Raw genomic sequence first — 22,886 nt, forward strand, 5'->3', positions numbered from 1 at the left:
AGCAAGTGTGGGAGGCACAATGCAGGAGGGCCTCTGAAAGAGAGCTCTGACACAGACTCCCCTCCCTTTGCAGCTCCACACTGCTTCATTGCCCCACTCTGCAATGGCTGCATCCTTGCTTTGCTCTGCTGCTGGAAATCCATCACTGAATCACTATAGAGTATTATGATCAGTTGCCAAGACAGAGTTGGAACCAGGCCATCCATTCCAAACGTCTCAATAAAACCCCTAAGAAGGTAATAAACGTCTCTGCCTTCCTGCTCTCCCTGTCCACACTATGGAGAGTGTCTTTGAGATGTTCCCGTGTTCAGAGTCTTCCTGGCTGCTGGTAGTGAGGGAAGGGGAGGCTTTTACCTCCAGAAATAAGCTGAGGAGATAACAGCAGTAAATTAGGGAGAACCAGTCAATAGTTCATGTAAGAGAAACGCCTGTGCACAGAACTGTCACCCTGCTAGCAGGCAGGAGTAAGTGTGAAGCAATAGGAAATCCAACCCTAAATCTCTTTCCCATGCACCGAGCCAAAGAACATTCTGAGCTTATTGCAAAGTTTCTATTCCTGTTCTTGATGGTACTAGAGAAAAAAAAGTCCCTGTAGCTTCCAGACAGACAGACAAGTGAAACCCCAAGTCTAGCTGCAGCAGTAAATGAGTACTCACAGAAGGAGCACTAGCCCTTTTTTTAGCACTAGAATGTGGATGTCTCCTGGGAACAGCTTCCCAGCACAACACAGCGTTCCAATGCCCTCCTGCAGGAGCCCAGCAGCACTACCCAGCACTGTGCCCACATCCAGGACCTGCATTCTGCCTCCTGAGGCATGGAAGCTCCTCTGGCTCTTTATGTGCAGGCTGCTTGAGGGGTGATCTGCTCTGGGGCTATGAACAGAGCAGACTGGGCACATTAGAGCTATAGGCCCACAGCTGAGCTGCACTTGTTTGCTCATTTGGAATCAAGCTGTCCCCAGGGGCACCACATTAAATACTGGGCTGAAGCTGCCAGGACACGGGGTTGTAACGGGTACCTGCTGCCACGTCCTGTTAGAAGGGGGGGTTAAAAAGAGACAAATCAGTGAAGACATCTCTCAGGAGAGCACTGTCACCATCAATCGCATCCAAGGGAAGTCTCCCCACCTGCAGAACTGCTCTGCACTCACACAGTTAAGGCTGAAAGAATAATCCTCCGATTTGCTTGTCATTTCTGGAATACCATTTCCCCCTTCTGCTGCTCTCAGCTCCTGTGATGACAAGGCAGTCGTGCTCTCGGGATGCTGCTGCTGCAACACTCGGGCTGTGTGTGTGTAGCGGGTGAGTCGGAGAGTTTCAGCTGAACTTTTTAATGGTACATATTCTCCCTTCAGCCCCAAGGCACCTAAATGCTGTTGGCGTTGTAAAAAAGCCATTCCCAACAGATGACCACACGTTCAGTCCTGAGGATTATTTCCCACTCCCCACCCTGCGGTTCCACAGCCCAGCAAGAAGCCTTAGAGCAGAAGGTAGAAGCCACCAACCCCCAGTGCACTTAAACCCTTCAGGCTTCACTACTGAACAGCTACAGGGAAAAAAGGGTCCCCAGGTCCCCATCAGACTTTCCCCCAGCAGCAATCAACATCTCTTCCATCCCATCAGGGTACTGCAAAGGCCCTGCTTTCCCCACAGACAAGAGATTTATGGCACTGAGCAGCCCATAAAACTGGGAGCTCACCACCACCCTCCATTAGCATTGACCCCATCTCAGCCTCACGAGGAATCTGACATCCCATTTAATTGTTTTTCTGCCTCCCTCTCTTCCCCTCAGCTGCCACCTCCTGAGGCTCAGCAGTGACAGTTGTGTGCAGCAGGGTCAGCCCTGCTGCACTGCTGAGCACTCGGGAGTGAAGGGCTGAGCTGAGATGCATTTTGGAAGAGCACTAACCAGAAAGTTAGGTTTAAAGTAAAACAGACCAACCTTAGAGAGGCCCAGAGAGCTGCAAGGCAAACATTAAGGCTCTCCCCTAAAGCTGCTATCAATGAGATCACATTTATAGCCATCAGGAGGCAAGGCAGCAGTTAAGTGGCTGCCAGGAGGAGTCTGTGTTCACAGCAGAGCCCCAGCAGGCAGTGTGTATCCCCGCTCCCCAGGAGCACAACTGGGTGCAGGTTTCTGCTCTGCCACATTCCATCCCTGGCAGTGCTCAAGGCCAGGTTGGACACAGGGGCTTGGAGCAAGCTGCTCCAGGGGAAGGGGTTGGAGCTGGAGGAGCTTTCATGTCCCTTCCACCCAAACCAGGCTGGGAGTCTATGATCTGAGAGATGGAATCTGAATGAAGTAAAGATAAGGATCAAAGGCAGGCACTGAACAAGCAAGAACCTAATTCTCACTCTAAATAGTCCTCCTGCCCCAGTGCCAGTTAATTATCTTCCCTAATCACAGGCTTCAGGCACCTGAGCTTAAATCAAGCACCACATGATGGAAATCACTAAAAACTGCAGGGAATAATAAAAATCAGAGGCAGTCAAGGGTGGGGTGTGTAGAAAATGAAGGAGTGATGCTGGGAGCTAGTACAGTACCCCATGGCTGGCAGGAAGCTCTTCATGTCACTGTGCCTCCAAACCTCAGCACCCCTTCACCCAAGGCAGCCTCCTGTACCCTACTCCCAATGGCTTTTAATCACTCAGAGCAAGCATGAACTCTGCTGAGCTTCCACAGGCAGAAGTGATGGATTTTCCTGTCTCCTAAGCCACCAGTTGGAGGTGGGGTTCCTTTGGGGAGGATGTGTTAATCAAATGAAAGCTATCAAACTCCGGACAGCAGCAAGGGGGACGTGTAGGAAATCAAATCACTGTCTTCCATGAATCACTCTGTTCTCACGCTCTGTGAGGCTGAGGAAGAAGAAAGGCTGCCAACATTCAACCACTAGCAATAAAAGGAGTGATATTTCAGCTTTGGTCCTAACTGATCTGTCAAAATGACATTCCCAGCACTCCTGTGACACCAGTTTTCCAAGGAAAAAAAGACTGGAGAGAACAAAAGGTGATCATGACAGCACAGCCAAATCCTGAAGGTGTGTGTGGAGCTGGGAGTGACAAGGTCCTTTTCTTACCCTTCTTCATGGCACGCACAGACAGGTGGGATACAGCCATCATCTCTGCTCTTCAGAGTAAAGCCTGTGTGAGCAGAGTGACTGAATGAATCACCAGGCCTTCAGTGGGATGTACTGGGGGAAGAGGAAAGGAGCAGCTGAGTGTGAAGGCAAGGAAATCCATTTCTGGCACAGTAGCAGTGGTTTGCACTTGGAGACATCACTAGAACATAGACTCTCAAGTCAAGATTCCAACCTATGAAGCAGCGAAGTGTCTAACATACCCCAGCTGCTGATACTGCTGCCTGGTGTTAGATCAGAGGTTTAGATGTGAATATGTACAGAGTGTAAGAAATCAGAATAAAGTGTTTGGGGAAATCCACTGTTAACACACTTTAGTGTTTCCCTGGGGAACTGCACAAGACAGGCACAGAACAGAGCAGGAGGAAAGGAGGAAATCAGAGCAAAATGCTTGTTGGCTATTCCCCAAAGAGAAGAGGAGTCCTTCTCACCTTCAGTCAATGACATCCTTCAGGTTTAAACAGGAACACTCCTTCCCCCTTGTGACCTGCCAACCTACAGATGGAAGAGCAGAGTGACAAGCTTTACCATCAGCATTTCCCCAGGGCTCCCCACACTCTCCATGCACAGCCCAGTTCATCACCTTGGGTTTGTACACAGGAACATTTATTGAACGTTATGGGGGCAGGGGGATCCCCGGTGCAAGGAGCTCGGCTCTGGAAGTGTTAGGAGGATTCCTGGAGGCAGCCTGTGGGGAAGCACCAAACAAACTCTGTCACATGCTTGCCGAGATATAAGCAACACAACATATGTTGTTGGAACTTTGGGAAGTCACATTTTGAATGTGTGTACGTTACAGAGCTTAATTAACCAGGGGAGTCATGAAAGGGGCCAGGGAACTACAGTCAGGGAGCAGGAAACCCCTCTGTTAGCCAGCTTTGGCTCCCCAAGGCTCCCTCCCCAGGATGGAGCCCAAACTCCTCCAGCCCCAGGATGTGGCTCTGCATGCCCTGAGCTGCTCCTCATCCACGTGTGGGAGCAGCCACCAGACACATCCCAACAGCACAGGCCCCCAGGAGCAGTAACACAGGGTTTATTTTTACTCATCTGTGAGTTCTGAGGTCAGCCACAAACGAGCTCCTTTAAGCTGGGAGAGCTTCAGTCATCACAGGCTTCTCACATAGCCCTGTTTACTGTGTTCTGGTTATTTACCACGGTAATTGAGGTTGTGGGCATAAAATGAGCTTAATGTAAGGTTTTCCACTGCCAATTAACACATTCCTATTTGCGGAGTTAGATAATCACTGGCTGCTGTCCTCCGGGCTGTAATTCACATCTTACTTTGCATAATTACCTCCCATCCACTGCTCACAAGCATGCCCTTACCCACAAGCCTGGCTCCGAGGTGAAGCCTTCTTCACCCCACCTATGAAGTGACCCCTCTCTCGCAGGTCTCATAGATGGGCTACGTTCAATCTGCACCACTGCATGATGCTCATGGTGTTAAATGGCTTCAGCCAGCTGGGAGAAGCAAGGAGCTTCTCAGCACCAGGTATTGCTGTAATTCCTAAAGGAATCATGATATTGCCTCGGGCCCCAGGACACCACCTGATGTGGAAACTGCTGCATTCAGCACCGCTCCAGGTTTGAGGGGATGAATGGGATTTGGAGCATGAGGCTACCCCTCAGGTCTCCACCTGCAGAGCAGAGAGAAGCCAAAGCCAACTAAAAGCCACCCCAAAGCGCACTTCAGGCTGCTCATGAGTCTCCCAGCACCTCTTCCTATCACCAGGATGAAGTCCGCTCAGTGACCAGCTGGACCTCATGAGTGGCATTGCCCTAAAGCCAAGCAGATGTTTTCACAGCTCCAGCTTTAGGGGCTGCCCTGGAATGCTGCTTAACAAGAAGCCAAGGAGGCAGCGGCCCTGCAAAACCCACCCACCTTCTGCACACCTGCAGCCAAAGCTAAGGGATTCAGAGCATGAGATGCCCATAACCCCACAGTGAGAGCCCTCAAGTGCTGCTCCTCCACACCTTCACCACCGAGTTCACCTGGGCTCTATAGATAAACTGGGCTGTGTTTCAGCTGATGGCATAAACCGCTGCACAAGAATCATAGAATCATAGAATCATAGAATCATAGAATCATAGAATCATAGAATCATAGAATCATAGAATCATAGAATCATAGAATCATAGAATCATAGAATCATAGAATCATAGAATGGTTTGGGTTGGAAAGGACCTTAAGATCATATAGCTCCAACCCTTTTTACCATGAGCAAGGACACTTTCCAGTAGTCCAAGTTGCTTATGGACCTGTCCAACCTGGCCTTGAACACTTCCAAGGATGGAGTATCCACAGAACTGCTTCCTTATATCCAACCTAAGGCATGTTTTGGTGGTACGTGTTGATGAGGAATCTCACCTCGCTCTGCCCAGCTCTTCCTGTGGGTTTCCTGCATACTTTCCCTCCCCAGAATGAAGGCCTCATTCATCCCCGCCTCGCTTTCCTTGGGAGAGCACATACTTACGGGCTTCGTCATCCAAGCGATGCCAGGGCTCTTGCAAAACCCTGCCACAAACTGGGCTCTCTGAAGGCATTTTGAAAGCCTTCAGAACAAAGGCACATCTTGTTGCCTCAGGCTTTCCTGCTTCTAACTGCTTCCGAAGAGCCTTCACTCAGCAGCTCCTCTGACTCAGCTGGGTGGAAAGAGAAATACCCAGTTCAACACAGCAGCCGCTCCCACAGGGCTGACTCACCGTAACTGCCCTTGAGGAGCTGCTGGGCATCCATTGCACCGCGTACTCTTGAGGAGAGCAGCAATAACTGCGGGTACCGGGGAGAACTGCTTGCTCTGTGCGCAGTAAAAGGCTCCTTATCTCTGCATGGCCATGGGGAGCGAGAACAGGTCAGGTCCTACAACCCATGCTGCTCCATAGGCTTCCATGCAGCCAGCACCCTCCTCTCCAGCGCAGGCAGCACTGATTGCTGCCCACGCTGACTCTGGAGCAGGTTCAGCCCCAGCTCAGCACCACAAACCGCCCTCAGCTCCATTCATGCCAAGGCTCAGAGCAGGAGCACGTCCCTGCTGTGGAAACCTGGAGGGGACAGGGCAGCAGGAGCCCTCCCTGCCCGCAGATACGAAGGAGCCTGCCCAGAACGTAGCCGTTCCAGACACCCCGCTCCAGTGCAGCATCCCCAGTGGGCTCCAACGTGAACCCCTCGGGCTGTGCAGGCAGCACCCAGCACATTGCTCGGAGCGGGATGCTCTGTGGTGCTGTGCTCGCCTCCCCTGCACTGGGGTTGAACGCACTGGCCTCTCGTACGTACAGGAACCGGGGCCGTGAGCACCGTGAGCCCGGCTCTCAGCCGCCGGTGCTACCGCTCTAGGGCCCGGTTTAAGGCTGCGCCTGCGCCCTCCAGACCGCAACCATCTCCATGGCAACCGCACCGCTGTGCAGCAGGGGGCGACCGTGGGACCGGGAACCTGGGGTTGCACCCCCCCCTCCCCGGTGGGACCCCCCCCACGCCGGGGCTCGGAGCCCGGGGCTCGTCCCGGGTCCTGCTCGGCCCCCCCCCGGTGCTGCCCCCTGAGCTCCAACCCCCCCGCAGCCGCTTCCCCGTGTGCCACGTCCCGCTCATCCCGCCCCGTGCCCCCGGTGCCTCCCCTCCTGTGCCCCCCCTGCACCCGCAGAGCGCAGGGGTAGGGCAGGGGGGCACGGACGGGCCCGGGCAAGGACGGGGGTCCCGAGCCCCCCGCTCTGCTCCGCTGTGGTCCCGCTGCCAGGCAGGGGCTGGGATCTGCATTCCTTCAGTCCCAGAGACTCCTGCAGGACTCCCCAAGCACCCCCGCAGTGGGACCCCGCAGCATCCGCATGCGGGTGGGCACCGCTGCCTGCCCTGGGGTGTGCAGGGCCGGGGGGTCGCACACGGTGGGCATGGAACAGGGGGGGCACGGAGGGCAGGGTGGGCATTGCGAGGGTAGGGTGGGCATGGCGAGGGCAGGGTGGGCATTGCTAAGGCAGGGTGGGCATGGTGAAGATAGGGTGGGCATGGCGAGGGCAGGGTGGGCATTGCGAGGGCAGGGTGGGCATGGCAAGGGCAGGGTGGGCATTGCTAAGGCAGGGTGGGCATGGCAAGGGCAGGGTGGGCATTGCTAAGGCAGGGTGGGCATGGCGCAGGAGGGGTGGCCAGGCTGCTTCCCCGCGCGGTCACACAGACCTTCCTTGATGGAGCGGGACAAAGGTTTTGTTCTTCTCCCAACACTGCAGCCTTGTGCGGCCGCGGCGGGCAGCGGAGGCAGGCAGCAGCAGCGCGGGCCCCGTGCTCCCACGCCACGGCGCAGAGGGGGAGCTTCTCCTCCTTTGTCTGCTCCCGGCCAGAGCCGCACCGGAGCATCCAGGGAAGGGCCTTGGCAGGAGCCGCCCAGGACAGCGGCCAAGGTCCCCTCTGCCCCGGCACAGCCGCCACCGGCTCGGCCTCGCCGCGGGAGCCGAGCTCTTCATGACGGAAACCCGACCGGAGAGCATCCGGAGCGGGGCCGGCAGCCGCGCCTGGGGCCGGGGAGGACGGCAGCATTGGGGACAAGGACACCCGCGCCCCGTTCCCCCCTCGGCGCCCGCTGCCGGCCATGGGAAACGGCATGAGCCAGGTAACGGGGAGCGCTGGGGCGGCCATGCCGGGGCGGCTCGTCCCGGGGGCGGCGGCGGGACACGCTCTGCGGGGCCAAGCGGCGTTTGAGCTGCCGGCAGCGGGTCCCAGGCGGGCTGTGTGCTGCCGGCAGAGCTAAACCGGAGGAGAAGCAGGCGGGGACGCTGCCGGCAGCGGGGGCTCGGTCCCACAGACCCCGGGGCTTGTGGAGGGCAGGGCTGAGAGCGAGCCCTTCCGAGGGAGGGGGGAATCCTTTAAAGCCAAGGCAGCGGCTCCCGAGCAGAGCGCCCTGTGTGACCCCAACCCCTGCAGTCTCGCACTCGCTGCTCAGCGGGGCCGGGCTGTGCGTGGGGCTCAGCACCACGGGGCGGAGGGGACGGGCGCCCTGTTACGGTTGTTTGAGATTTTCCCTGTCACAGCTGAACACAGAAATCTCCCTGCAAAGAGCTCCAGGTTCTAAGCTTTAAAGACCCCTCCTACCCCCCCTCCCCTCCAGCCATTCAGTATCTGGGGAAGTGCCCAGTGCTGCAGATTGTTCTGCCCCATTATCCTCCAGTAAGGAGCGGGTCAGAAGGGTGCTGGGGACAGGAATGTGTCCTTATGCATGGCTCGGTGTCCTGCCCTTGGGAGCTGCCCTTGCCGGCTGGCGCTCTCCCACCCACTCCTCTCAGTGCTGCAGCTGATAGAAAACTGAGCCAGAATACTATGAATCATAAAGAAAACCTTTTTTAAGCTGTTCGGGCAAGAGAAACGTTTTCAGACGTGGGCAGTGGGAGCCCAGCTGTGCTGGGGGGAATCAGCTCTGTTTGACCATGTCCTGGGCACCAAACACCACTGGAGGGAGAAGCTGGAGGGGAACCAGCTGGACACGGGGTGAACAGCCCGGGAGCCCCACTGCCCAGGCTGGGAGAGTATAAAATAGCTCAGGGGAAGGTGTCCTCCTCGTGCATCTGCAGTGCTATTAACGGAGGCATCGTCACGTAATTATCTTTTCATCACGAGGAGTGGAATTTCCCAAGGAAAATAAGATGAAGACACGATGTCCAGAGCGAGCTATTCCTGGGCTGCTAGGAACAGGCTCCCTGCAGCACAGAGCGAGGGGAGCAGAGCTTGGGGCCGCCACGGGGAACTGCTGCATCCCCCGCTGGCTTCCCCATGCCTGTTGCTCCCTGTCCCTTGAGCAGCAGGGCTTCCATGAGTCCAGGGCTGTACGAGGTGTACGCTGCTTGCTGAGCTCAGAGAAGTATGGATGACAAGGAAGAGCTGGCTTGCAGCACCCATGAGGGTGCCAGGGGTGCATCCAGCCCCGTGTGCTGGATCCCAGAGCCCCTGGAGCACACAGCATCAGGGGCACTGGCGCTGCTCCTGCCCTGTGCGTGGTCATGGTCCATTAATGGCAGGACTTTGGCCTTTCAGCCAAGGCCACTGCATGCCCCGGGGGTCCTGGCGCGGTGGGGACCATGGCACAAGGTCACTGCTCACCCTGCCCTTCCCCTTGTGTCCCACAGATCCTGCCCGGCCTCTACCTGGGGAACTTCATCGGTAAGCAGAGCCCTGCCGCCACAGAGGTGTCCTCCAGTGGGGAGCTGGGCTTGAGCTGGTCCCTCCCTGCCTGCGAACGCTGCCCATCGCCCTGCCAGCACCCACGTGTGCTCTGCGCTGTGCTGGGTTTGTGCTGGCAGCAGTGGAGGCATGGGGGGGGAACAGCAGGCGGAAACCCTCCACCTCCGCTTGGGTTGGGGGTGATGCACCCCAGTTTCACAGCTGTAGATGCAGGACGGGGCTGCCCACCCTCAGGAAGGAATTTCTCACACCAACCTCTATTTTAAGGAGCTTTCATTCTCCAGGGGCGATTCATGACCACGTCCTGGCATCTGCCACGACAAACCAGCATTTATTAGTGCTGCTGCCTCCCTAATGGCTCCTTTGGCCCCTGGATTCCTGCTGGAAGTGTGAGAAAGTTGAAAGCCGCTGGTGGGAATTGCCAAGACGATGTCATCGGAGCCAGAGCAACAGCCCCAGTCAGGGCACCCCGTGCTCCCCATGGAGCACACTGGGATGGGCTGGGGGAGCTGCGGCTTGCTGGGAGCAGAGGGGCTCAGGTTCATCGGGGGGGATCCTGCGAGTGGGCTCTCGGCCTGGTGCTGCCTGAGCATCGCTCTGCCAAGCAGTGCAGTGAGGACAGAGATTTCAGGCCTCCTACACGAAGCTCTGAGTGCTCGGAGACATTTTCTCCAGCCAAAAGCTGTTCCAGCCGCTCTAAGCCTGTTTGCCAGTGGCACAATCGCCACCACTGCCTGCCCGAGGCGGTGGGAAGGTGATGGGCACCGTGCAAGGCCCCACAGCGGTCCCCAGCTCCATCCCCACATGCAGCCAGCCCGGCTCACCCACAGAACGCCCCTCTTGGGACTCGCTCCTATTCCAATTCACATCACGCTGCTGGCACATCACGGGCTGGGTTCCCGAGCCAAGGTTTTCACCACGTGAGCATTTACAAACCCAAAGCAATGAGATGGGGAACACTGCTCCTCCTCCAAGGCATGAAAGGGAGACAGCTCCAAAGCTGCCCAGCCAGCAAGAGGAGCATGTTCCCCTCCCAGTGCAACACCGCTATGAGGGCCAGTGACCAAGGCCACGGACTGGGATGTGGAGCGTTAGCAAGAAGCAGGTCATTGCCCCACACAGCTGAGGAGGCCCGGTTTCCATGCATGCAGCAGCACAGAGCACACAGATGCTGCAGGTCACTGCTCAGGTGGGCTCTGCAGACCCTCAGGTGCTCAGGCAGCGGGAGCTGAACTCGTGGTCGATGCAGATCCCTGCAGCTCCACTCCCATGGTTGGCAAAGCAACCCCTGAGGATGCAGCGAGCCCCATTGCCACGTGTGTGTCTGCACAGGGGAGATGCAGGCAGCGCATCTCCTCCCCACGCTGGGGCAAGCACAGGCAGGAGCTGCTGGCTGGCAGAGGAGGGAGTTTTCCATCCACAGCAGAGCAGCAGGGTCCAGTGCCCTCACAGGGAGGATCTGCGTTGGTATCACAGGGTTTGGGCTCTGGATTTCCAGGGTGCATCTGGGTGTTTGCCCATGTCCCACTGCTGCACGTGGCGGGTGTGATGCTGGAGCAAGGCTTTGTGTGCTGTCTGTCTGCAGAAGCACGGCAGATGTGCTTGTGGGAAGAGAAGGGTAAGAAACGAGCACATGCTAATATCCACTTCTATCCTTTAGATGCCAAAGACCTGGAGCAGCTAACCCGGAACAAGATCACGCACATCGTTTCCATCCATGAATCCCCCCAGCCCTTGCTGCAGGTAGGGTCCTGCACCCCAAGCCGCCCTGTAGATCCCCACAGCTCCTTCCATGCCGCAGCATCTTCCTTCCCCCCGAGCACCCCACAGCACGTGCACCTCTCCCCGGTCAGTGCTCCCAGAGGAGCTGGGCAGCCAGCCCGCATGGGAGACTGGCCCTTGTGTGATTTAACCCGGCCTTGAATGCTAATGGGAAACGGTTGCCAGCCTCCACCTTCATCTTGTTTCCCACCCTCTCCCATGAGCTGCCTGTCCCCCACTGCCCTCCCCTCCAAGAGATGCTGTTGGGGGAACAAAGCTCCAAAGGTTGGCTGCAAGCATCCATGACACCCACATCCCTCCTCTCCCATTGTGTCTTCCAGGACATCACCTACCTCCGCATCCCCCTGCCGGACACCCCTGAGGCCAACATGTGAGTACCCTGGGGGTGCCAGGGCTGGCCTGGGGAGAGCTGGGAGCCGCAGGGCAGTCAGGGCTGAGGCGCTGCCTCCAGCCCCCCAAGCGCAGGCTGATGTCCCGGTGCTGGGGACCAGCTCAGGACCATGACAGCATCCCAGCTCAGTGGCTGCTGGGAGCAGGTCCTGGCCCAAGCAGGAGGTGCCTGGAGTGGGTGGAGGCTGTGGAGCCAGCCAAGGGTGCTGGCAGGGCTGGAGGTGTGAGTTCCAGGGCAGCCCCGCACATCCCCATCCCCAGTATGGCTTGAGCCAGCCCCTGCACCTTCCCTTTGGAAACAGCAGCAGGTCTGGGCAGCGGCCGGCAGTGCCTGTAAAGCAACAGGCAGTTTATGTCAGTGCTTCATCCCCAGACACGCAGGGCTGCTCGGCCTCCAGCCTAAACATCCCCTTCCACCCCTGAAGTCCTTATTCCATGTGCTTTGTTTCTCCTGCCAGCAAGAGGCACTTCAAGGAATGCATCACTTTCATCCACCAGTGTCGCCTGCACGGAGGGAACTGCCTCGTCCATTGGTAACGTTCCCATTTCCCATGGCTGATGTTGTGGCCCCCCAGCACAACAGAGCAAAGCCAGCCCATGCCAGAGGCCCCCGTGCCCATGGATCCACCCTGGGCTGTGGTTTGTGACTCCGAGCCAGCGGGATGGGGCAGCCCCTGGTGCCGCTGGGCAAGCAGCAGAGCAGGGTTTGGGGCAGGCAGCCAGGCTGCAGCCGCTGCTCTCACTGCCCCGGACCAGTGGGTGTTTATAGGCACTGATGGAGGGGACCGTGGGGGGGCTGAAATAGCTGGGGGCGAGGGAAGGGGCAGGCGTGGGGTGAGGCTGCGCTGCTGACAGCGGCCCTGTCCCTCGCCAGCCTCGCTGGCATCTCCCGCAGCACCACCGTGGTTGTCGCCTACGTGATGGCGGTGACGGAGCTGAGCTGCCAGGAGGTGCTGGAGGCCATCAGGACCATCCGGCCCGTGGCCAACCCCAACCCCGGCTTCAGGCAGCAGCTGGCTGAGTTCGGCGGCGGCGCAGCCCGCAAGGTGGGACCGGCCTCTGCCCATCAGCAGGGTCCCGGAGCAAGGAGGGGTCCCCACGGGACCAGGCTGCTTCCCCGCTCCCCTTGCGGGCAGGCTGGGACCTGCCCTTGGAAACAGGCGCTTTAGTTTGCTTCTTCCTCCTTCCCCAGGTCCGCAGGCACCTGAAGCAGAGGTATGGGGCATCCCCTTTCAACGATGAGGAAGAAATAAGAGCTTTGCTGCCAGCAGGGAGAGGGGGACCCTCCAGGACAGAGGGAGCACTGCAAGGACGGGTCCCAAGAGGCAGAGACATCAGGAGCACAACTCCCTTCCTGCTGCGGGTGAAGAGGACGTTCTCCTGCATCCCGGCTTGTCTGAAGTGACCCCAGCCCCGGGAGAGGAGCGAGAATCACCCAATAGCCTGGGAGAGAGGAAGGAGCCACTGCACAGGGGGCTGTGCAGGGACCCGCATCGAGCCCAGCTCCTTCTTCTCTTCTGGGGTGCGAGCGTGCCATCCCCTGCCCTGGCTCCCAGGCAGGGATTCACATGCACTGCTGGGCTCCGCAGCGCTCGGTGGGCTCAGCCTCTTCCCATCCAGCATTCTGGGGACGCCTGGTGAGAGGCACCGGTCCTTGTCCCCACAGAGCCACCAAGGGGGTCCCCCGTGCCGCGGGGCCAGCACCCAGGTGATGCCAGCGGCAGCTTTAGCACCTGGGTACCCGCTGCACGGCCCTGGGGGCGCACAGGGTGTGGGGTTCCCCCCCAGCAGCACAAGCTCCCAGCGCCGAGGTGGATGTGGAGCATTAAGCAGGTAATGGCACCACAGCGAGGGGCCAGCTCCAGCCCGGCCAAGCACAAGTCCTGAGCGAGCACTGCAGCTTTAGGAGCCCATTGCACCCCCTTCCCACCCATCCCAGGGCACAATCTGTACACAAGGTGGGAACTAAGCATTTAACCTGGCCAGACCTCACTAAAGCAGAGCCTTAAGCCATTTTGCTTAAAGACTTTCTACGTCCCCCCAGTAATAAAACACCTTTTCTCCACCATCTGCCTGGGGCACAGTTGTACTCCCCTGCGGTAGCCGGGGCAGAAGGGGGATGCTGAGGAGGAAGGTCCCAGCATGGGGAAGGTCTGAAGCAGGCAGCAGTGGGCTGGGGACCACCCTGCTGCCTTGCAGGCAGATTACAAGGGGGGGAGTCAGAAACCCAAGTGCCACAGCAGGGCTCTGTATGGGACAGGTTCTGCTCTAGGAGGGCACTCACATGGAGCCTGTTTCACTGCATCCCCTTCACTCACCGGGTCCAGGAGCCTGCTGAGAGCTTGGCACCAGTTGAGCATCACAAGCACCAGCTCCTCCCCGGACCTGCCCTATTTAAACCTTTCCCTGGGCCAGGTGGGGAAGATGCTGGGGATGCCCAGCTGGGTCATCAGCACCTCTGCTGGGAGCCAGAGCCTGCTCCTGGGGTCCCTGTCACCCCTCTCCCACAGGGGAGCGTGATCCCGAGGCAAGACAGGGACAAGGACAAATGCCAGCTGTGCGTGATGGGGTGCCAGGGTGAAAGAGCTTCCTGGAAAGCAGGGCCTGCCCGCTCCCCTGAGACACCAGCATGGGGCAGAGCGTGCCCATCAGTAACTAATAATCACTGCTTCAGCCCTGCATGGTGGCTGAGGGCGAGCACCCAGCCAGGCATCCCGAGGGTCCCTGGGTGCCCATGGTGATGGTGCTGGGGCCCCCCATGCTGTGGGAGCTGCAGGGGATGCACAGAGCGCAGGGCAGGAGGGGCTGTGGTGCTTATGGTGTTACTCCCCCCGGCTGTGCCACACCGAGCTCCACCTTTTGGCACCCTAAAGCTCCCTTTTGTTCCTAGGAGGGTAATGGGGAGGTGCTGGGAGCCCCGAGGTTCCTGTGTGAGCAGCTCCTCAGGTCTGTGGCTCCTCCCTCTGCCTGCAGCACTGGTGCTGCCTTGGGGTGACCCAGGCAGGCTGGGAGCCCCAGTCCCACCTTGCTGGACAGGCCCTGAGCCCATGGAGTTACCTGCACCCTCCACTGTGGGGTCCCACTCTCCTCCAAGCTCCCTCATCCCCAGGCCAGGGCTCTCCATCACCCTTTACCCCCCCCAGCACCCCAGGACCACGCACCCGGGGTGGATGCGTGCCTCATACACGGCTGCAGCCTCCTATCAGCCCCATGCCGGGGCACACCGTGGTGCAGGGTTTCCCTGTGAACCCACCCAGAGCAACGGCACCTCCTGTAGCCCAGCTCTGCAGCCCAGCAAAACCTGTTTAGTTTGGCCGATCTGGTTTGCACAACTGGAAAAGCCCAGGCAAGGGCAGGGTGAGCGCTGAGTTAATGTTTGACTCCTTTGGAAGCTCATTTTGGCATTAAATGTTTAAGGGTTGAGCAGCTTCACCTTCCCTGCACAAGGCGCAGATGGAGCTCCAAGTACCCCAGAGCATCCTCACTGATCCCAGGGTAATCAGATCCCAAGGTCCTGTGGGTCACCCGGGATGAAATCCCTGCTGATAGAGCCTCATCCCATCAGGCTGGGGCTCGCTGTCATTGTCCCCTGGCCTTGCATGTACCCTGTGCAAGGCACTGGGAGATGCTGTGCTCACCCCCTGCCATAGCCCTGCTTCCCAAGGGGAGATGCGGGTCCTCCATCAGCGAAGGGGCCACGGGCAGGCTCAGGAAGGACAATGAACCCCTCTGTGTGCTCCATGTGCCATCGGTGCCACGTGGCCACATCCCCGTGTCCTTTGGGAAAGCTGAGTGCTGTGATGCTGCTTATTCATTTCAAAGCTCCACAGCCCTGAGTGTGCCATCACTCCTCCTCCTCCCTGAGAGGCGACTTTCTCTGACTCAGAGCTGGAAAGGAAACCCAATGGGCTGCGAAAGGAGACCTGGTGGCTGCAGGAGGGGCAGAGCCGGGTTTTCCCCTGCAGCCACACGTGGCTCTGCAGCAGTCATCACAGAATCGTTGTACGCTTTGGGCTGGAAAGGACCTTGAGATCACCCGGTTCCAACCCCTGCCGTGGGCAGGGACACCTCACTCCGGGTGAAATGCCTCTTCCTCCTAAAAGGGTGGCTGGGAGGAGAGAGGGACAGACCCTGCTGGCAGCTGTGGCACAGGGGAAGGATGCTCAGGAGCCAGCCGGGAGCCCAGTCTGGTCCCGGTGCTGACACCCCGCTCCCCGCAGAGCAGTGTGGGTGCGGGAAGCGCTCCCTGAGGCATGGGAAGGTGCTCAGAAGCACCGTGACCACGGGCACCGGTTCTGCCTGGAACGCGGGATGAGTCAGGCTCCGTCCTCAGCCCCCCGCAGCCCTTGGCACTGCTCATCTCGGCTCTTCCCACCCGGTTCCCGTTCAGCTCAGCAGCCAGAGCCCCGCGGGGCACATGCGAGTGTTAGAGCAGAGATTCGGGAGATGGAGCAATGTCCCTGCGCACAGCAGCCTGGAAACCCTGTGCTGGTCCCACAGCCCCACACAGCCACGGGCTGAGATGCTGATCCCATGGGGGGACACGACCCCGGGGCAGGGAGATGTCCTGGTCCCGGGAGCAGGAGGATTGGGGAGCGGGTCCCTTGTTCCCTGCCGGGGGGGGTGCGGATCCTTAAAGTCTGAGAGGAGGCACCCGGGAGGGGCGCAGGGGGGTCCCGTGCGCTTCCTGGTGCCGTCGCCTTTCCCTGTTCCCTATCCCATGGGTGCCCCTGTCCCCCCATCCCGTGGCAGCCCCGTGTGTGCCCCCCCCCCCTCCGGGGCTGGCAGCGTCGGACGTGAAAGAGAAAGTGAAACCCGGCTCCGCGCTTTCGTTTTCTCATCCCCAGCACGTTCCCGGGGCGCGGGGCAGCGATGGCGGCGCCGGGGGGGCCCATGCGGCTCAAGGAGTGGCTGATAGCGCAGATCGACAGCGGCCGGTACCCGGGGCTGCGCTGGGAGAACCGGCACCGCACGCTCTTCCGCATCCCCTGGAAGCACGCGGCCAAGCAGGACTACCGGCAGCAGCAGGACGCGGCGCTCTTCAAGGTACCCCCGGATCGCCCAGACACCCCCCCCCCCCCTCCAGCTCCGGGAGCACCCCTGGGGTCCGCCACTCACCTCTGGGTGCACCCCGCATGGTTCCCCATTGCCCAGCTCCTTCTGCTGCCCTGGGACCCCCCCCTGTGGCTCTATGAGCACCCTGGGACCCCCCCCTACTCCATGTAGGGCTCCCCATTGCCCAGGTCCATGTGCTCCACTGGCACACCCCAACACCCAGCAGCCCCCCAGGACACACAGCCCCAGTTGTCCCCCCCATCCCCAGTGGACCTCGAGAAGAGCCGGGCACTGGGGTGCTGGCACCCCCATAGCACAGGGCACCCTCTGCTCCCCCAGGCTTGGGCCATCTACAAGGGGAAGTACCACGAGGGCACGGACAAGGCAGACCCATCCACATGGAAGACGCGTCTCCGCTGCGCCCTCAACAAGAGCACCGACTTCCAGGAGGTGCCCGAGCGGAGTCAGCTGGATATCTCCGAGCCCTACAAGGTGTACCAGATAGTGTCTGACAGCACCTGGGCTGCAGGTACGTCCCTGCCATCCCTCCTCCTGTGCTGGACTTGGGGCTGGTGCCTGCGCTCTGCCTGTACAAGCCCCGTGTCCCACAGACATCACCCTTCCTGGAGAAGAGAGGGTGCCAGGGAGGCCTTACAATGGTCTTCCAGTGCCTAAGGGGCTACAAGAAATCTGGAGAGAGACAAGGGCCTGTAGGGACAGGCCAAGGGGAATGGCTTGAACCTGCCCAAGGGGAGACTGAGCTGAGCTCTTAGGCAGAAGCTCTTCCCTGTGAGGGTGCTGAGGCGCTGGCACAGGGTGCCCAGAGAAGCTGTGGCTGCCCCATCCCTGGCAGCCAGGTTGGACACAGGGGCTTGGAGCAAGCTGCTCCAGTGGAAGGGGTCCCTGCCCGTGGCAGGGGTTGGGACTGGAGGAGCTTTAAGGTCCCTTCAACCCAAACCAGTTTGGGATTCGGTGATTCCTCCCCACTCCTTTTCCTCTCTGGATGTCCCACACAGGCAGGCACCTTCCCAGGGGCTGCTCCTGCTGCTTGCTGGGAGCTCATCAGGTTTCCTTGCTCTCCACAGAGAAGGATGGTGAGACACAGTCCCCAGCCAAGGACCAGCAGGTGAGCCAGGCCCCGGAGCTGCCCGTGGGCTGGAAAAGGTGAAACCCCCACATTCCCTCATGGCCCCCATTCATCCCTGCCCACCGCTGCTCTCCCCAGGACAGCACCGTGGGGAGCCCAGAGGAGGATGCCCAGAAGGGCTCGGTGGAGATGTGCCATGTGTCTCCATTGCCCCTTCTCTCTGCCCACCAGACAGAGCAAGGTGAGGAGGGTCCCTGGTCCCTGGCAGTGGGACGAGGATGGGGACAGGGGGCACAGGCTTGCCCAGCAGGAAGAACCCAGCTCCCCAGAGCTCTGCACCCTGTCCTGGATGCAGGCAGTGTCCATTGGGATGGACACCACGGCTGGGGCTCTGTCCCCGCCCCAGATTATCATTAGGGGCTTTAGGGGCCCAATAATGAGCAGCAGGAGCATGAAGGACCCTGCTGCCCATCCGGCCCAGGGGCTGGAGCCCTCGGGATCCCCTGGGGACAGCTGCCCATGTCCTTTTGCCACCTCATCTCTGCCCTGGCCCAGGGTGCCACATGAGGGGAGCCTTCTACCGCTGGAACCCACCCCACGGCCACGTCCTCCCCAGGCCCCCTCCTTTCCTCCCCGTGGAGGACATCAACCACTCAGGTAGGAGCCGCTCTGGCCGGGCAGGTCCCGGGCTGTGCCCCCCGGCCCCCGCTGCCGCAGACTGAGCCTCCCCGCCCCTCACCGCAGACTCCTGGCTCCACGTCCGCCTCTACTACTGCGACTTGCTGGTGAAGGAGGTGACGACGCGCACGGCCGAGGGCTGCCGCATCACCTCCCGCCCCGCGCCGGCCGACAGCGAGCGGCTCTACGGCCCCTCCTGCATGGAGCAGATCGAGTTTCCGCCGCCGCGGGCGCTCGGGGGCAGCGGAAGGGTGGCCGGGATGAACGGCGTGCTGGAGCGGCTCCTGCCGCACCTGGAGCGCGGGGTGCTGCTGTGGGTAGCACCCGAGGGCGTGTTCATGAAGCGGCAGTGCCAGGGCAGGGTGTACTGGAACGGGCCCCTTGCCCCGCATAGGGATGGGCCCAACAAACTGGAGAGGGAGAAGACCTACAAGCTGCTGGACACGCAGCAGTTCCTGCAGCGTAAGTGCCCAACTCGCCCTCCCCAGGAGACCCTGGTCCTGTGGGATACCCGTGTCCCCTGACGGTGCCGGTGTCTTGCAGAGCTGCGGGGGTACCTGAGCCACGGGCAGCCCATGCCGCAGTACCAGATCCACTTGTGCTTTGGGGAGGAGTTCCCCACCAGCGCTGGGCAACACTTCCAGAAGCTCATCATGGCCCATGTGAGTACACACTGGAGCTCACAGCATCCCTGAGCTGGGCACCGGGACCGTTGTGGTACCCAGACCTGCATCCATCCTCCATCACCTCTGTGCCCCCGCAGATAGAGCCGGTGTTTGCCCGAGAGCTCCTCCATCACGCCCAGCGCATGGGGCCGATGCTGCTGCGTGACTGCCCCCAGCCCTGTGCCCGCAGCCCCTCCAGCCACACCACCCACGTCCTCAGGCAGCTCTGCCAGCCCTGAGCCCGGGCAGAGGGAGGGGAGAACCCAGGCGTGACAAAGCCTCCAAGCAGGATGCTCATCATCCCCACGGCCCTGCTCTGGTGTGGGGGGGCTCAGCACTGTGAGGCTGGATGCAGTCTGGCACTGACAGAGGCGGTTGATGTCTTCAGCCTCTCCAGCATCACTGTATTTACTCCCTGGGAGCCATCCAGGTGGGATTTGCTGTGTTGTTTGGTGAGCTGGGGCAGAACCAGCTCTGCCCTCACTCCTTGCAGCGCCAGGACTCACCGTCTGCAAACCTTAGGAATAAAGGTTGTGTTTTGGTACCTCTGGCTCCAGTGGGGGGGCTGGTGCCGGTCTAAGGGGGGCAGAGGCAGCTGGGGGAGCTGGACTTGTTCTGCTGCGGGTCCAGCCCCTTGGTAGGGGTGCAGGCAGCAGCGGGGTGCCCATCGGCTGCTCTGCTGAGCCTGTCTCAGAGGCACTCAGTGCCCGTGCCTCAGTTTCCCCTGGTGAATGGAGTGAGTGGGGTCCTGGGAGGTGGGGGCTGTGCTGTAACCTTGAGCACGGTGTGGGGACCTGGTACAGTGCACCAGATCCAGCACAGTGCACCGGATCCAGCAGTGCACACCATCTGACACAGCCTCAGGCTGGGGGAAAAGAGGCTCTGGGGTGGGCAGGGGCAGCAACCCCATCCCCATCAGCAGCTCCATCCTCATCAGCAGACCCATCCTCATCAGCAACCCCATCCCCATCAGCAGCCCCATCCCCATCAGCCCTGTCCAGGTCCCAGCTGTGCAATGTGGGCAGCTCAGGATGAGACCCATGTCTTGGGAACTTTCCATGGGAAAAGAGGCTGGGGGACCCGCGGACCATACCAGGGGCTCAGCCAAGGCCGATACTGCCCATCTCTGCCCCGGGAGGCCGCGTCGTGCCAGCCCCGGGGCCGCCGGCTGCTGGCCGCAGGCCTTGGCAGTGCATCCATCCGTCCATCCGTCCGTCCGCCCGTAGGGACCAGCGCTGGCCGCCGGAGCCCTGCTCCGCCCTGGGAGAGGAGGGGCCGCCAGCGGGTTTTAACGGCCGTGCCGGGGCCGGGCGGCAGAGCGGGAGCACCGCGGCTGCCGGGAGGATGGAGCCGGACCTCCCCGTCGGCGACCCGGTGCTGCGCAGCCCAGCGGCCCCCGAGCCGCCCGGCGGCCCCTTCCCCAGCGCCGAGGCCACCAAACCACCCTACAGCTACATCGCCCTCATCACCATGGCCATCCAGAGCGTGCCCGAGAAGCGCATCACCCTCAGTGGGATCTACCGCTACATCATGGGCCGCTTCACCTTCTACCGGGAGAACAAGCAGGGCTGGCAGAACAGCATCCGCCACAACCTCTCCCTCAACGAGTGCTTCGTCAAGGTGCCCCGCGACGACAAGAAGCCGGGCAAGGGCAACTACTGGACCCTCGACCCCGACTGCTACAACATGTTCGAGAACGGCAGCTTCCTGCGGCGTCGACGGCGCTTCACCAGGAAAAGAGGCCTCCGGGATGCACCGGGCACCGATGGGGACGAGGGGCGCGGGAAGCCCCCCAAGCAGCGGGCACGGGGGCCGCCCGCAGCCCCGCTGCCCGAGGAGGGGAAGGCAGAGGGGGGCTACCCCTCACCGGTGGCCACGGGGCGCCTGCCAAGCCCCACCACGCTGCCCGAGGGGGCCGGAGCGCCGGGGTGCGCCGAGCCCTGTGTGCGGGGGCAGCCCCCCAAGGCCAGGCAGCCCTGCCTGTACCTGCCGGACGCGCCGCAGCCCAAGGGGCCGTTCCTCGCCCCCCCGGAGAGCCGCCTGCCCAAGGACACTGCCCTCGGGGGGCTCCCGGCCGCGCTGCAGCTGCCCCGGCCAGGTCAGTACGAGCGCCCGGTGCCACACGCTGCGCTGCTGCCCGCGCTGCTGCCCGTCCAGCACAGGGACCCCCAGCAGGACTCGCCGGCCCCCCCCGGCACCCCCCCGGGGCAGCTGGAGGGTGAGGAACCGGCCCCGCCGGGGCTGGGGCAGGGCCAACCCTTCGGGCAGGTGCCCCCCGCGTTCTCCAGCCCCCTCCTGGGCACGGGCAAGCCCCCCCCGTCCTGCTTCTTGGAGGGGGAGGGCTACGCGCAGCCCCCCCTGCCCGTTTTCGGCTCCTTCGGCCGCTCGGGCCCCGAGGCGCTGGGCAGCAGCTACCAGTGCCGGGTGCAGGCGCTGAGCTTCTGCGTGAAGGAGCGGCCCTGCGGCACCGCGCTGGAGCATCTCCTGGCCGCGGCACCCCCGGCCCCCGCTGCCCCCCGACAGGCGCCCTTCGGGGCCGTGGGGGCACGGGCGGGTGAGCAGAAGGAGCCGTGGGGGCCGGGGGGGGCGATCCCGTTGCAGGGGGGCAATGGGTACCCCCTGGGGTTGCCCCCCTGCCTCTACCGGACACCCGGCATGTTCTTCTTCGAGTGAGGGACCGGCCCCCTGCACCGAATAAAGCGCATTCCCCAACGCTGCCTCTGTGGTCTCAGTGCCCTGCTCGGGGTGGGCAGGGGCGAGCTGGGGGCCCTCTACCCCATCCTGGGCGCTGGCTGGGGCACAAGTGTCCCCCAGGCCACCAGCACAGCCCTCATCTCCGCTGGTCCCTCCATTGGTGATTTCTGGGTGGATGCGGTGAGGCAGCAGGGGGATAGGGCATGGCCTGGGTCAAGGCACCCGCATCCAGGTCCTGTGTCCCTGGGAGATGCTGGGGACAAGGTCCTGCTCCAACGTGGAGCCAGGAGCACGCAAAGCCCTGTCCTGGGGTAGCAGGATGGAACCGCATCCATGAGGGGCAAGAGGATGTGCTGCAGCAGGAATGAGCCCCCACGGAGCCCTGCTGCTGCCTCACTGTGCCTGGGACCACTCAGAGCGCCTGGATTCTCCCATGTGCCACACATGGCACAAGCAGCACCAGCCTCAGGACACGGCCCCAGAAAGATGCCGGTGAGGTGGTGGCACTCTGCGTGGGGCTCTGCTCTGTTGGGACAGGGCTCCCTCCACTCTGTCCCTGCTCAGGGCTGTGCCGGTCTCCGGCTGGGGTCCCACCAGGTCTCTGCAGACACCCCGAGGCCAGGGCACCACTAGAGCCAGGCTTGTGCCAGGGGCTGCGGTGGGAACGGGCAGGGAAAGCGGATTCCTCCGATCTGAATCACACCGGGTGAGGAGGCACCGGCTGAGTCACCGCTGCCGGCACCGGGCTGGGCACCGGGGAGGGCTGCGGGGCACCGGGTGGGCAGGCTGTGACCCAGCCACCAACCTCTTCCCACTGGAGCAGCACCTCCCGCAGCGCTGGAATAGGGGCAGAGCGATGCTGCCAAGTGGGGTGCTGAGCCCATGCCCCCATCCTGCCCACCCCAGACTGGGAGAGAGGACCCCCCAGCACAGCAGCCTCAGGCAGGCACAAAGGGAGGATGCTGGGCTGGGGAGCGCACCCCATGCTGATGTGGGCAGCGGGTTGGGGCTCCTCAAGCCCAACGGGCCCCCAGTTTGGCCAATGCCGGGGGTCTCTGCGGGGGCTGCGCTGGCACCGAGGGACAGCACTTGCGTCACTCAGGGGCAGGGAGCACCGCGGCCGCGTCAGCCCCGTTATCAGCCCCCAGACGGCGGGGCCATGGCTGCATCCCAGCCCCGGGCAGGGCAGGGCAGGGCAGGGGGGGCCGCTCAGCCCCGTTCTCTCTCTTCTCCCGTTTTAGT

The 22,886-nt window shown here is 61.3% G+C and overlaps 2 protein-coding genes across 2 annotated transcripts; both read left to right on the forward strand.

Annotated features, from left to right (window-relative positions):
- Positions 1-7,262: 7,262 nt before the first annotated feature.
- Positions 7,263-19,494, forward strand: DUSP15 (dual specificity phosphatase 15). Its single transcript, XM_061361279.1, is given in 16 exon segments — positions 7,263-7,731; positions 9,239-9,272; positions 10,954-11,036; positions 11,396-11,445; positions 11,924-11,998; positions 12,340-12,511; positions 12,658-12,866; positions 16,218-16,284; positions 16,287-16,511; positions 16,860-17,049; positions 17,606-17,646; positions 17,746-17,848; positions 18,163-18,264; positions 18,352-18,747; positions 18,829-18,947; positions 19,049-19,494. Coding segments are annotated over 16 exon segments (2,028 nt in total). The 5' UTR covers positions 7,263-7,710; the 3' UTR covers positions 19,190-19,494.
- A 432-nt stretch (positions 19,495-19,926) lies between these two features.
- Positions 19,927-21,662, forward strand: FOXS1 (forkhead box S1). Its single transcript, XM_061361428.1, has one exon. It carries the CDS (start codon positions 20,295-20,297, stop codon positions 21,621-21,623), a length of 1,329 nt encoding a protein of 442 aa, XP_061217412.1. The 5' UTR covers positions 19,927-20,294; the 3' UTR covers positions 21,624-21,662.
- The last annotated feature ends 1,224 nt before the right edge of the window (positions 21,663-22,886 follow it).

The sequence above is a fragment of the Neopsephotus bourkii genome, unplaced genomic scaffold, assembly GCF_033783945.1.
Source record: "Neopsephotus bourkii isolate Nb327-2 ecotype Australia unplaced genomic scaffold, CSIRO-AGI_Nbou_v1 NB_1060, whole genome shotgun sequence".
Taxonomy (NCBI): domain Eukaryota; kingdom Metazoa; phylum Chordata; class Aves; order Psittaciformes; family Psittacidae; genus Neopsephotus; species Neopsephotus bourkii.